General features: G+C 35.5%; 1 protein-coding gene across 6 annotated transcripts in view; it reads right to left on the bottom strand.

Annotated features, from left to right (window-relative positions):
* The window catches only part of DOP1A (DOP1 leucine zipper like protein A), a 56890-nt gene extending 44070 nt beyond the window's left edge, over nucleotides 1-12820 (bottom strand). For 3 of the 6 annotated variants that reach the window (XM_026844211.1, XM_026844215.1, XM_026844214.1), the window contains exons 1-7: nucleotides 12251-12442; nucleotides 10816-10997; nucleotides 8441-8611; nucleotides 6645-6834; nucleotides 5987-6085; nucleotides 4752-4851; nucleotides 2082-2191 (exon numbers count right to left, since the gene is read on the bottom strand). In XM_026844211.1, coding sequence (XP_026700012.1) covers nucleotides 2082-2191; nucleotides 4752-4851; nucleotides 5987-6085; nucleotides 6645-6834; nucleotides 8441-8611; nucleotides 10816-10997; nucleotides 12251-12388 — 990 coding nt within the window. In that variant the 5' untranslated portion in view covers nucleotides 12389-12442. Of the gene's footprint in view, nucleotides 1-2081; nucleotides 2192-4751; nucleotides 4852-5986; nucleotides 6086-6644; nucleotides 6835-8440; nucleotides 8612-10815; nucleotides 10998-12250; nucleotides 12443-12798 lie in introns of those variants that run through there. The other 3 variants (XM_026844218.1, XM_026844212.1, XM_026844216.1) reach the window with 2 other exon arrangements.
* Between the last annotated feature and the right edge of the window lie 1456 nt (nucleotides 12821-14276).

Raw genomic sequence — 14276 nt, 5'->3', positions numbered from 1 at the left:
TTTTGAAACAAAGAGGCAATAAAAGCTATATAAAGGGAAAATTCTCAGTAGTAGAGACCAGTATTAGATTTCACTGCAGTTCGTTCCATACTTAAGCAGTCTCTCAACTTTGCTTATGAGAATATTTCTATGAAACAGAACTTGATAACTTGTATATACATAAAGACAAAATATAATATTACAAAGAGATGCCAACTCAAACTCTCATAAAAATAAAAGGGAAAACATGAAAAACGATGAAGAAATTGTTTGAGAAGGTAAGTCATATAGATATTAAGGGCTTAATAATCTGTCCATCTAGGATACACGCACCTATTTGAAGGAAAGCTTTCTTGACCAAGTTGACTAAATAACAATGACAACTTCAAAACAAATGGGAAAACTGAGTTTCTATACAGAAGCAGTTTAGGGCACAAGCTGCGGAATTTAAAAAAGCCCAAGGAAACTGTCACAGATCTTGCTCAGTTTTTTTTCTCTGCGCTGGCTTCGCTGCTTGAGTCAAAACTAGTTTATTTCTTTTACAGCTTCTAAAAAAGGAGGACAAAGAAGAGAAACAAGAGTGATGGGAAAGAAGAGAGGCATGAAAACAGGTTTGACCTTGTTATCTGCTATAAATGAAGTATTATCAGCCAGTTCCCTGAAAGAAAAAGCTTCTGTACTTGAATGTGCCTTTATAAGGTCAGAATTTTCAGTACATTTTATCAATGAGTAAGACGGGGGTAGACAAGATAAAAGAACACACAAAGAGACTGCTAGGGAAGAAGGCAGAAAAGAGCAATGCTTTTAAAATCTTTCAAAAGACAGCAAATGGTTTCAGAAGGCATTTGCAATTTGTATTATGTAGAGCAAGCCACTGATTTGAATGTCCATAAAAAATTTTAAAGCCAAAGTCAAGTGAATTACGCACATTATAAAAAATGGCGGCTCTCCATTCTACTGTAGCAAACGGACTATATGAACTCTACACCGTTAAGTCTTTTACAGACAGAAAAGCTTTGATGAGCCTGATTAAGCTAGGAAGATAGACAGATTTAAAAGGAAGACCACAACCTGTTAACAAATGCCTAACTGTTGCTAAAAGCTCACCACGTTTTGTACAGAGGGCACATGCAAAACAATCTCATTCAGACCTCTCCTCTGCACTTGGATAATTTCTGTATCATCTGCTGTGAGGCAGAAGGGTGACAAGAGAAGGGTGAAAGAGTGCCATTGAGGCCCTTGCTGCATTGGCATTCTGGGATCTCCTTCTAACCAGTAGAACAGCAGATCTCATTACCTTCAAATAAAACTGAAAGTGCTACCTCTGTGCTGGATATCAGCTTTAAGTTGTGATGAGCTGAACATTCTTCTGCCAGCTACTAATATTGGAATCCCCACTCTCATTCCCATATGTAGCACCACAATCCTATCTGAATATCAGAAAATTCCTGATCAATTTGCCTTAATGATAAAATGTCTTCTTGATCTCAAGATTAGACTCACAGCATCTTGAAAGACATCTGTATGCTTTAATTACTGTGAGAGAAGGAACACAGTTCTTGAGGCCAGGTGATCTTAGCTGACTTGGCAAAGCTTTAAGGGTCAAATAGTATTACTGACAATTTGCTCAACTGTTACTGACTGCCAAGAGACAGCAGAAAAGATGTTCCCCTTGGCTAGAGAGGGGAGGAAGACTCTTCTTACTCTGACCTTCTGAGTACTATCTGATCAACTTTTTTCTGATTCCCAAGACACAGAGCAGTTTCCATATCTACAGAAGTAGAATTCTCCAATTCCATTTTATGAAAGAACAGGCTCCAGGGTGCTGGGTTCATAATCAAATATCTTTCATGTATGCTATATTTATTGGGGAAAAGAGAGAAATCTAGTATTTGTCCTGATCATATTGTTATTCTGAAGAAACACATTATCCCATGTCTTTATTTCACCTGAGAAGGTTTTAGAAGAGTAGGACACAGTAACACAAAGACATAAATCAGATAGTCACATTGAAATGGCAAGTCAAAAGATAAAAGATACAGCAACTTTGATCAGCATCCATTTATGAAGATATATGCCACAATAAAACATCATATAGCTACCTGGACTAACATCTCTTTAGAGAAGGTGTTGAAATAGTAAGTGGCATGCTCCTCAGGATTGCTGTGCCTCGTACTTCTGGGTCCTATAAGGGCACCATTATTATCAAAACCTTCAAGCAAACAAAAGACACAGGAAATAACTATTTGTCTCTTAAGAGAATATTTTGCCAATTTCTTTAAACTAGAAATCAACACGCTAGCACTGATAACTTACCAAGATGAAGTCCAAGTTATGTTGGCAAGAGAAAGATGATTTTACAGAGTTTAATACAGGAAACTAAGTGATACTTCCATGCAAGCAGTGTGCACACAAATTATGAACTTTAGGTTTATGCAATGTTATTAACCAAATCACTTCTTGTACAAAAGAAACAAATGCTCACAAACACTGCACAAACCACACAGTCCTAACAAAAAACCTGCCCCACAAAAAAATTTCAATATTAACATTATAAGAAAATGAAATTAATTATTTTAAATATAAAGAGATGATCACCAAAACACACTGACATGACTAAAGCACTCAGAGAATATCAGGCATGTTACACAAAATTAATTTGTTATTCAAAATGACGTGAAGGAGAAAGAACTTTGTTTTGTAAGTTTGCTTCTTTCTTTTGCCAAGTAAATTTTTTATTTTAGAAAAAAACAGGCTTAAGGAAAAAAAAAAATTTAAAACACCCAGAACAAGTAGTCATCAGGATATCACACTGTTCCACAGAAGCGTTTTCCACAGTTTTTGTCCTGAAGTTACAGAAATAGAAGGAAAGCCTGAGAAGCTGCATGCCCTTTAGCAGCAACTTAAAATTGTTAACAATGGTTAAACTAATCTGAATCTAAAGAGATGTAATGTGATTTTTATGCCTAAAGAATGTTAATAGACCACTCCCAACTATAAAACAATAGGAACAAATAGCTAACACTGGAATTAAATAACGTCATACAGAACATCAGACTTCAGAGACTCTTTGAACATAACTGACTTCCCTCCCCCAATGTTTCGTATTAGGAGTAGAATATCATAATAATATAACTGCAGCACAGCGTCTAAAGAAACACAAGCAAAAAAAGCGATATTGCCAGAAGGTCTGTCCAAATATATAGCAAATTGAGTTATTCATAGAATAGGACCAGGAACAGTCACTGTAAAACTACTTCTGAAGTTATGTTATCGTTCAGTGGAGACTATGGTCATGAAATAGTTATAAAAGAAGGTTCCACGACTAAAAAACCAGCATGTTATTCTAAACACATCTTTAAATAAAAGGTCTTTTTCAATGACAGCAAAAGAGACATCTAACCCACCAAATTTAGATGAAACATTAGTGCAGTGTTTAATCTGAAAATTGTTTTTTCCTCAAATTGGAAGATGTAGGTATGGAGCATGACAGTGCATTTCACTGTCTTTCTTGAAAAGGTAATTTACAAGTCAGTGTCTTGAGAAATTAACTCAAGAAGCTGATTTTTTTTTTTCATATTTATTTTCTAAATCCCTGCAAATCCTACAGCAACAAAACCAATCCCCTCATGCAAAACACTGTTGCTGACTTTCTACCTCTCTTCATAACTTCAGTTCTCTCTCTCTCACGTCTCTTGACTACTTACTTCCTTGCTCCCCAGTCACCCACAGGCTACCTGCCTCTGATGTCTTATCATCTGGAAAAGATGCAAGAGCTGCTGGGAAGAGTCCTGGATAGCCTGAGAAGCACATATGCGCTTGCTTGTGAGCTGGGAAGCCAAACAGCTTAAAGCAGACTGTAAAATAGTCTTCCCCTCAAGCAGAGAAACCACTTTGTCTTTCTATTCTGTCTCCAGTTTCTTGACACTCTTAGTAACTCTTGAGATATCCTGATTTCTCTCAAAGCATGCTGAAAGTGGTTTTAAAAAGTAACAGAGCAGTTTCATGTGACCACAATTTTAATTTCCTTAAAATAACAAGGCTAAATAACAGTAAATGTCTTCTAAAATTTTCTAATTCCTAGTTTTCTAAATATTCCCTAAATAGTCTTCTAAATAACTATAATTCTCTGCAACCATCTTCTAATTACACACTGGTTTCACATAAAAAAAATTAAATGCATATTGATATTCTGCCACTTGGTCGAAGTAAGCGTGCATCCTGTCATTGATCAATCTTTACCCCAGAAAGGCACTGAAATAACGTTCTAGTTGCATGGAGAACATAAGCGATTGGTGATTTGTTAATTCAACCACGCAAATATCTAATGAAGCTTTAAGTCTTCATACTCAATCATCCATCATAATAATATCAACATTTTTCAACATTGTCTTATTTTCATCCCTTCTATACTGTTGTGTTCCCACTGCCATTTACACTCTATAATGCCTGTTCTCTGGTTACTCCATTTTAAGTTTTTAGAGAGACAAAAGTTGCTTTTCAGTGTCTCTTTACATGGGCCTAGTGCACCTGGTTCTATTCCTGAATGTGGCCCATAATTGCTGCTATAGGAAAGTGCACTAATAATTTATATGACAGGAAAGAGTTCCAGCATGACATTCTTCATCTTTTCTGTCATGGAGAGACATAGTGCCTTCCTTCCTTATGATACAAATCAAGTATTTAATTTCTCCACAGTATGGCAAAATACAGCTAATGAGCAAGATCATTTCGCCACTTTTAGTGAACAATGCAATTAAATGCAAACCTACCTAGAAGCCATGCATAAAGCCTTCGGTTGAGTGACATATCCCTGCGCAGTACCACATGAAGGGCTGCTGACAAAATTCTGATCATGTCTGGACGTGTTGCCTGAAGAATGTACAAAGACAATTAAACTATTAAAAGTAACACTTGTTCTTTGCTAGCAGCTTGATGTGCACTAAAACATAGTTAATTCTGTGTTCTGACATTTCTGAATTTGGAATAATGCAAGAAAACATGATCGTGCTTTTAGGAAACCAAAATAGGATCATTTGGAACACACACTGTAACAGTATGCACCCTTTACCAACAGCAAAAACACCTGACTCCATTAACAGCTCATTTTTGTTACAAAACATCTCATTCTGTTTATTAGGCAAAAGCCTTGGAAGCAAATTCAACTAAATTTTAAAAATTCTAATTGTAAAAACAAACAAACAAACAAACAAACAAAACCACAAAACCCTGAAGTGTTTTAAATACTTTTCCATCTCTAATTACTTTAAATATTTGTGTTACTATTTAAAAAAGCTATATCTATAATTTCACCATTCTAGCACCTGAACAGCGACACTCCAAATATTCCTATAACAACTGATAAATATGAATAAACCACTTTCACAAGCAAGAACACAGCTCTTTTTACAGGAAAGTGCAGGTTTTCCAAAGTTTCTAGCAAGGTGAGAATCAACTTAGTATAAGTTTTCCTCCAGGAGTAAAATAAATCATGGACCATTTAAAACCAGAAAGTGACTAACAATAAATGCAGTTAAAAAAAAAATACTATCTAGAAGTTCTAAGGTCTATCTCCCACTACTTCTAGAGCTAACTACTCACCCCAAACCAATAATCATTTTCAATTCTCTAGTGTTTTGAATCAGTTATGCTAAGAGGATTAACTTTTGCTGCTTTTGAACACTGAGAATTAGAAACTTGCACAGGAACAGATAATCTGTTTTCTCATCAAATCAGTGCAAATTGAAAACTTCTGCAGAGATTGAATATCATCATTTATACTGAGTTTGCATATACAGAGTTAAAGTTAACTTCAAAGTTAACACATCAAGTTAAAAAGCAGGAGGGCAGAGAACACAACACGAGAACTGCCAAGCCTATCAGAGAAACTCTTACATATGACTCATTCAAGCTTGGAGAAAATCATTAACAAAGACCAACTAAATCCTGCTACTGACTTAAGTGGAGTACATTCAGGAGTTTGTCATCTTTTATGTTAATAACCTACCTGGCTCATGTGGAAAGGGAAACAAAAAAGGATAAGGTCCAACGTGCTCCTCTGCACTAAAACACTGGTATCTTGCACTGATGTGCTTACTGCTTCCACCTGAAGTAACAACAGACCCCCCAAAATAGTTATCTACTGTATTATTTTAAGAGGATCGATATAAGAATACTCACAAAATCAGAAGTTTTTTATAAATAGTAATATGTATGAAATGAAGTTATTTGAAAATTTTGAATAATGAAACAAAACAGAAAAAAAAAGTTTCATCACTGCAGAAACACATAATCAACACAAATTCCATGAACTATACAAACATTAAGCTTTTGCTTTTTTATATTATGAATGAATATCTTAAGACAAAATAATAGTCTATGTATTTTTCAAATTTCAAATACAACAAAATTCAGTAACTTTTAACTGAAGTGTGTCATGAATGTAAAGTTTTATACAAAACCTAAGCAGTTCTGAAACATTAACTCAGCATTGCATCATCTTTATCATGCACAAAACTCATAAGCTTAACTGGAGCTATAAAAATAAGCATGCACTTTTATCTCTTCAAAGGCTATTTTCAAAGACAGAGAAGACATCTAAACCCTGGGAAGTATGTTATTATATAAGTAACACTGATGTCTTCATTGTTCCAACAAAACATTACCATTAATTCAATGTCACTGCCAATTATGTAGAGTTGATCCTCCATTGAAAGCTTCCTGTTCAAATGGGAGAGGACATAAGTGATCCCAGGCAAGCGAACTGCAGGGCTTGTGAGGAGGCTACCCCAGAGAGCACTGTAGAACGCCGACTGATCCACAGCCGAGGCAACCTTCTCCAACAGTGTGTTCGTTCTGCAGTAAAATCAAGTCAGTTGAATTACGGCATGTATCACAGCCCTTTCCCCTGCCCCCAGTTTTAGAGAACACAAAAATAAATTGTTACAGGAAGGTCAAAGCTTTCTTCTGACAGGCCAAGACAAGCCCCAGTTACACAATGAACCTTATAATGCAGCCTGAACAGTGATCCAGCTAGCAAGCCTGTGGGCCAGCCTCGCTTGCAAAATGCTTCTGCCTGCCCACAGCTTCTCCTTATGTACTTCTTGTGTTCAAAGAGCCAAATAACTTTCTCATCTGCTACTTAAAGCCAAGTGTTGCTACAGACAGATGTTTCAGAGAGACAGCAGGGAAGTATAGCTCCTGAAGGAAAGAATCAAGCAAATGGATTTTGCCTTCTCAGTCCCTGCACTGAGCACTTTTGGCAATAACAAGGCATAAAAATGTCACAATTCTTTTTTTCCTGAAGTTACAAGCCATCCCTTCCCCTGTCCTCAATTCTCCCCACTCGTGTGGCACCACCTCTACATCCTATAGCAGATGCTGGGAGGCAAGCTGAGTAGCCCTTGTTCCCTGTTGTAGTGATGCCAGCTACACTGTGTTTATCTACCTACATGTAAATAGAAGAAGTGTTAAATTGCTCTTCACATACAAGTTGGGAAAATTCTAGCTTCTGAAGTCAGAAATATAAAGAATATGTAAGTATATGAACAATTCCAACAACTCAAAGCCTTGGACAGCAACTTCATCCTCTAATATATCAAGATTCTACCCCAGCACCCCAGACACCATGGTCAAGATAACTCAAATGGGGCTTAGGCTTGCTGGATAAGAAGAGCTTTTACCTCTCAAGCCACTCCGCTAGAAATAAGAGTAATAACCTATAAAGACAAGTAGATTATTGCTGTCGCTTACATAGGTAGTTTAGTGACAATTTAGATATCATAATGAGTAAATCTTAATGATGGAAGCCTTGTTTTTTATCTTAAATTCAGTTAAGGTATGTATTTTAGACCAGGAATAATATGGCAGTACTATCTTAGAGGAAACCCATGGAAAGAAAACAAGCAGCATGTTCCTAACATGTTGCATATCCCAATCCATAACAAGAATCATAGAATCATTTAGGTTGGAAGAAACCCTTAATATCAAGTCCAGCCATTAACCTAACACTGCCAAGTCCACCACTAAACCATGTCCCTAAGCACATCTACGTGTCTTTTAAATACCTCCAGGGATTGTGACTTAACTACTTCCCTGAGAAGCCTGAGCCAATGCTTGACAACCCTTTTGGTGAAGAAATTTTTCCTAATATCCAATCTAAACCTCCCCTGGAGCAACTTGAGGCCATCTCTTCTTGTCCTATTACTTGTTACTTTGGAGAAGAGACCAACATTTAACACTACTTAATGTCAATTCCCTTGCATTAACAGGAACAACTAACAGTTAATTTCTCATAATTAATGCTAAGAATCTTCTATCATACTACTCCATTGCAATTAATGACTGGATGAAAATACCACCTATGTAAAAAAAAAAATCCACATACAAGTATTTAATGAAAAGTTGCAGCAAAACCCCCCACAAATCAAGAATATAATTTTATTAACATATATATCCTTACCTTTCATAATACTCTGACCCCTCCTCTAAACCAGGCAGAATCCCAGTTAACAGTCCTTGCAGTCCTGGCTTCAATGTTTTCCCCAAAGGGAGGTAATAAATCTCATACAGACTCAACAATGTTGGCTTGACAGACATAGCGGCATTGGCAAGGAGTGGAAACAGTCCAGAACTGTGAAAAATAAATTTTATCTTTTTTTAGGAAGCTTCTCATGTGAAACGATTTCATTTATATCATAAGACTGTTACAGGCATGTCCAGTGTAGTTACAAGTATCAGGTTTTTATCTTAGAATTTTGCATAGTCATAGACCACCACACAGTATGACTGCCTTACAGATTGACAGGTTGGTATGTCAAGATTAAATATTATGAGCTTTATTAGTATTGTGATAGCAAGCACTGAAGGCCCTGAGATGACTGTGTCTTTCACCAATAAAATAAATATGACAAATTAAAAGCGTCTCTGCAAGACAAAAATGTTAATTTTGCCCATGTTGAACTACATCACAATGGAAAATTTAAAAATACATTGTCTTTGCACTTAAAAATAGATGAGAACATCTGAGGAAATTTACAGAAATACTTTTCTGTAAGAAAAGATAGATAATTGTGCTTTACTTCACTAAGATAACTTAAAGATAAAATTTAAGACATTTATAATGTTAAGTAGCAACAAAGTACATATTTACTTCAGAAACAGTCTGAAAACAGATTCTTAAACTAGCAATATACCCACTGTTCATCATGTAGCATTTAAAGGATTGAAAACATTGGAAGTATGCTTTGAGTTTACTATGGATGTAAGTTCATGGAAGTTATAAGTGTGATCAGCTAAGGAGAAGTTACCTACATACTAAAACCATTTTTGCTATTGCTACTAAATATCATAAATCATTACAAACAGTACTAATAATCAAAAGCATGTGAACACAACTGTAATTTTCAAAATCACTGAGGGCTCAGGTCAGAAGACCTTTGACACATGAGGAAGAAAAGGAAAGAACTGTAAGAAGCGTAAGTTTGAGACAAGGGTCTTAAAATATACACCTACAAATCTACTATTAAAAAAACCCAATCATTGTGGATACAACATTACCAGAGGAAAAAAATATTTCCAAAGTTCAAAAGTGTTAATTATTTTTGCCTTTATCTATGTAGAAGAATTACTGTTTTGCCACTGTCAATAGGTTTCTTTTTTCTGCAGAAAATGACTTTTTGTTCAATAACCAGCACACTACCCGACAGTCTCTCTTTGTAAGGCTACTACTCATCCTTCAAGATCTGATGTTCAGACACTGTCATTCTGCTTTCATGAAAAATACTGGAATCTCTGATAATGCCTTAAAGTGAATGTCAGTCTTCTCCCAAGCATCAGTAACAATGACTTTTAGTTACATTACACAAGATAGCATCTTCCACTATCCTAGAACTTATTCTTAATGAGTTATTGCAGCTACTGAATCATTGCACAAGCAAAAGATGTGAGCTATGAGTTCAGAGAATCTTTAAAAACATATGGAAACACAAAACTGAGACACTCCCTCATCATGAAATGTAACTATATATAAACTTCTTGACAATGTGAGACAGAATAGTTGATGTTAAGGCATACAATTTCTTTGCAAGCATTAATACACACCTTTGCTACCTAAACAGAATACTGTTTTATCCCACTGTTTCTCAAACTGATGAAATTTTAAACTCCAGGGATAGCTAAAGATTAAGACCCATGTGTGACTATGTGTATACATATATGCACACATTTCTCTGTGCTTTATATAATAAAAAGCTTAATGTCTGCTCATCCCACTCAACCAAATACCTATTGGAGGTTTAGGAATCAGCATATTTTTACTATGTTTACTTTTTCAAGATCATCCTTTCTTTTCATTATCATCAGTCCTAGAGACTGACAGTGAGAAAAATTTTGTACTCGTCTCCCATTTGAACAAAACAGACAATCTGTTCTGTTGATTTGATTGCTTCTCCTAAAGAGAAAATATACTCAAATTTTTTTCCAATACCACTTAAATAACAATAGAAAATGTAATGTGATTAGACTGAAATAAGTGTTAACACTTCAATTACTGTACATACTGTATATATATATGTGCAAAACTTTGTTTATTTCAGTGAAGAAATAATAAATTCCAGCTTTTCTAGCACCAAGGTGGTTCCTAACAAAAGTTCAGGTGATCTGTTTATCTTCTCATATACAATACTCGGGGAGACAGTACCACACAAGCACCAGTAACAAAATGGAAAAACTGATAGATTCTGGCTATATAACAAAGCAATATTATGAATATAAAATGCAGGAAACTAAAAGCATCTCAACTCTTCCTTTGGAAGGGAGTTGTTTGAACTACTGTACCTGTAGAGGAAAAGATCTTTGGCCAAACGCTTGGGTCCAATGATTTTGAAAATGATCTCGTATGTTTCAAGTGCCTTCCGATGAACCCCCCCTGGCAGAGCTGGATGAAGACATTGTGCTAAACGCTTGCCTATCGTCAGCTTTTTTGGTACTACCTGGTACTTCGCATTGTTCTGTAGTACCTGATAAATCAACACATTAAGAAAAACAGCACAAAACAAGTCAAACATCCAAATGCATATTTTATTAACATGAACATGGTCCCTAAGACACAGCACATACCTAAGTTACAACACAAGAAAAAAAACTTTCAAGATGCACCGTGGAGCTTTTTCTTTGCAATGCCTTTCACTTATACACTTGCTATAGATGGAATTGCCACATTTAAAACTTGACTTGCAATGGGCTCCTTAATTATAGCTTATCTGTTTCATTTTATTCATCCTTTTGAGGACAAAAATTGCTATCTCCATTTGTTAAAATCAACTGCCAGTAGCTCAAAGAGGAGGACTATTAAACTGTGGGTGGTGAGCAAAGGACAACTTTAAGAAACAGTCATAGAGTGAGACAACATACAAAACTTTACCACTGCCTGAAACCATATAATCAGTTCAGGACTGGAGCTTAAGAGTTGCATTTACATCTTTAGGTTTTAATTTCCTAATATTACAGCCTTCACTTTGTATACATGTACAGCAAGAACTGCTACAATCAAAAAAATGAAAGAAATAATGGGAGTTAACACAAAGACATGATGTCATTGACATTGCCAACTATAATGCATTCTTGACTTTCCACAAAGTTTAAAGGGTAGAATGTAAATGCTTTAGACCTGTCATTTTCTATGCCAAATTCTGCAAAGCCTCACATTGGTAAAATGTGTGTGTGTAAAGGAAAATATGACCCTGACTGAAGATCCCTAGAAACACAAAGGACTGATTAGAACAAGATTTTTATGGATATCAAGATCTGTACTCATTTGTAAACTGATATTAAAAATGATGATGATATTACACATTCAACTTATTAACTCTTAAATCAGAATGATAACATTCTCTGGTCAATGAATTATCCGAGCCCCATTTTATAAAACTCATGCTTCATAAAATATTGCTGACATTTATACTGGCTACTATTTTTCACATTATTTCAATAAGATTGAATGACATTAGAAGTAAAAGTTAGTAATAAAAAAGATGTTGCATTTATTTCCACTAGAAATGTAAATAACTTTTCCTTTTACTTAGAATTACAAAGTGTTCAACTGTAAGTCTCAGAAAGGCATCTGTTCGATTTGTTTGCTCCTTGCACACAACCAACATTTGGTTTAGACTGCTAAAATATTTGCAAGAATCTCATATTGCATTTCTGTATTTTTACACTAGTTCCCTTTGACAGTTCCTGAATCTTTTCCAAGAGCACCTGCCAGACCTACCTTGTTTAGCTTTCCAAGTGCTGATATTAAATCTGCCCATTCACTGGAATATTCAAAGTTCTTCAGTGCTTTGTCAACAGCTGCTACATAGTTTCTGTACTTGGAATCAGTCAGTAGCTCCAGCTCCTCTGTGTTCATCCTCCCACAGTGTCCCCACTAGAGACTAGCTTGCAATTCATGTACAGACATTACCTGTTCAAAACAAAACATAAAAAAACCCCAAAACTATTGTTTCCAAAGACTTCTTATTAAAACAATTTTGTATAGAGTGCTACATTTTCCTCAAAGACATTACAAAATATCAATCTGAAATCAGTGTACAGCATATCCTAAACAAAAGCTAACTAATTGCACACAAATATTTAACACACCCAAAACAGTTTATTTGTAATCCAGTCCTGTTTAAAAAAAACCAAACAAATCCCCCCAAACAAAAAACCCTGAAAACTTAATGCCCTGCCCCTCCCAAAAGCACTCTTTATTCTAAGCAATGCAACAAAGGGATTTTTTTTTTTTCCTTGTCTGTATCCATCACCAGAAAAACCCACCTTTCCACAAATCATCTCTTCTTAAAAGAAAACAGAAGACACTTATCTTTCTGATTCACTCCCAGGCAGAAGACCAGAATGAAGGACACACAATAGTCACACACTATTCAAGAGTACTTTCATGCATTGATATTTCCTTTTACAAGACATGCTATTCTAATTCAGCAATGAACTCTACTTTGTTTTTATATTATTATCATCTACGCACAACATAAGTATATGTTTACTAGTGTTCTGTAATCAGAGGCTTTTGCAATTTGCTCTATATATTTTCATTACATGGTAGTCAGTCTACACCAAATAATTAACAGACTCTAGTTCCTCATACTTTTATAGGCCATACACTATTTATTTCCTGAAATTCAATCTCTGTTAAAAAGAAGTATGTTTTTAAAGCTACTTTAATCCCAGGCGATTACAACTCATACAATCCTATTTAGCATGTCTATGAAAACAGAAGCTTTTGTGCCCCTTTTAACTGGGGTCTTTTGGGAGTTCTCTCTGATACTTGGCTTCAGAAGAGACTTCACACTCAGCACGTGCTCTCTCTTCTGTCTTCATCAACAGAAAATGGGAAGAAAATTGTGTGAAGAAGCTCAGGCTGAAGCATGTAGACAAAAACACCCAAACAAACCACGGAACGGGGATAAAGAAGCTGTATTCATCAAACTATCTACCAGGTAGAACAAATAAAGAGTCAGGCTGAAAACAGCAGCTTCAGTGAGTCCTTCCAAAACAACTGGAAAACATGACTTGTAGGCCCCTATTCCCAGTGAGCAGCAATATGAGAAAATAGCAAGACAGTTTGAAATGAAAAGAGCCTATGAAATAATAGACCAGAAGAATTAGCAGAAATAAAAAGTGACATACTGATTTATTTCTAGTGGTTCTATAGCTGATAGATATAATAAAAACCACTTATCTTAAACTTTATGCTGAGCAGAATTTAAACTGGTTTTAGACCCGTAGGAAAGACTAACAATTCAACTTGTATTACTTCATGTAATAAACACACTCCAGTTGTGCAAGATAGATCAAAACCATAAACACTTTCCTGCCTTTTATGATATAAGATCAATTTAAAATGTTTTATATGGATACAAAAATCTATTTGATTTGTACTATATCCATCCCTTCTTTCAAATAGTGTTCTTCCCAAAACGGCTATGAGGCTGCTATTTAATAACTTTGTCAACTGTTCTCATAATAAATTACCACCAACTGAACAACATAAAACCCTATGACTGGTTAGCCACTATTTTCAGCTACCTGAAGGACAGCTCCTTGACATGTTCTTGAAACAGCCCCAAAATCTATGAACTACATCACTATTAGCACTGTTTTACCTTTTCAGCATTCTAAAAGGTAACATGAAGGAAGCTGTACTCCAATATCTCCAAATTACGACAGTAGCAAATCAGGCTCAAAATTTCATGATCATAATCTCAACAAGTTTATCATAGAATGCCCTGGTAGAT

The sequence above is a fragment of the Athene cunicularia genome (genome assembly GCF_003259725.1).
Source record: "Athene cunicularia isolate RWA chromosome 3 unlocalized genomic scaffold, athCun1 chr3_part1, whole genome shotgun sequence".
NCBI classification, from domain to species: Eukaryota; Metazoa; Chordata; class Aves; order Strigiformes; family Strigidae; genus Athene; species Athene cunicularia.
This window is presented reverse-complemented; position numbering and strand designations above follow the sequence as displayed.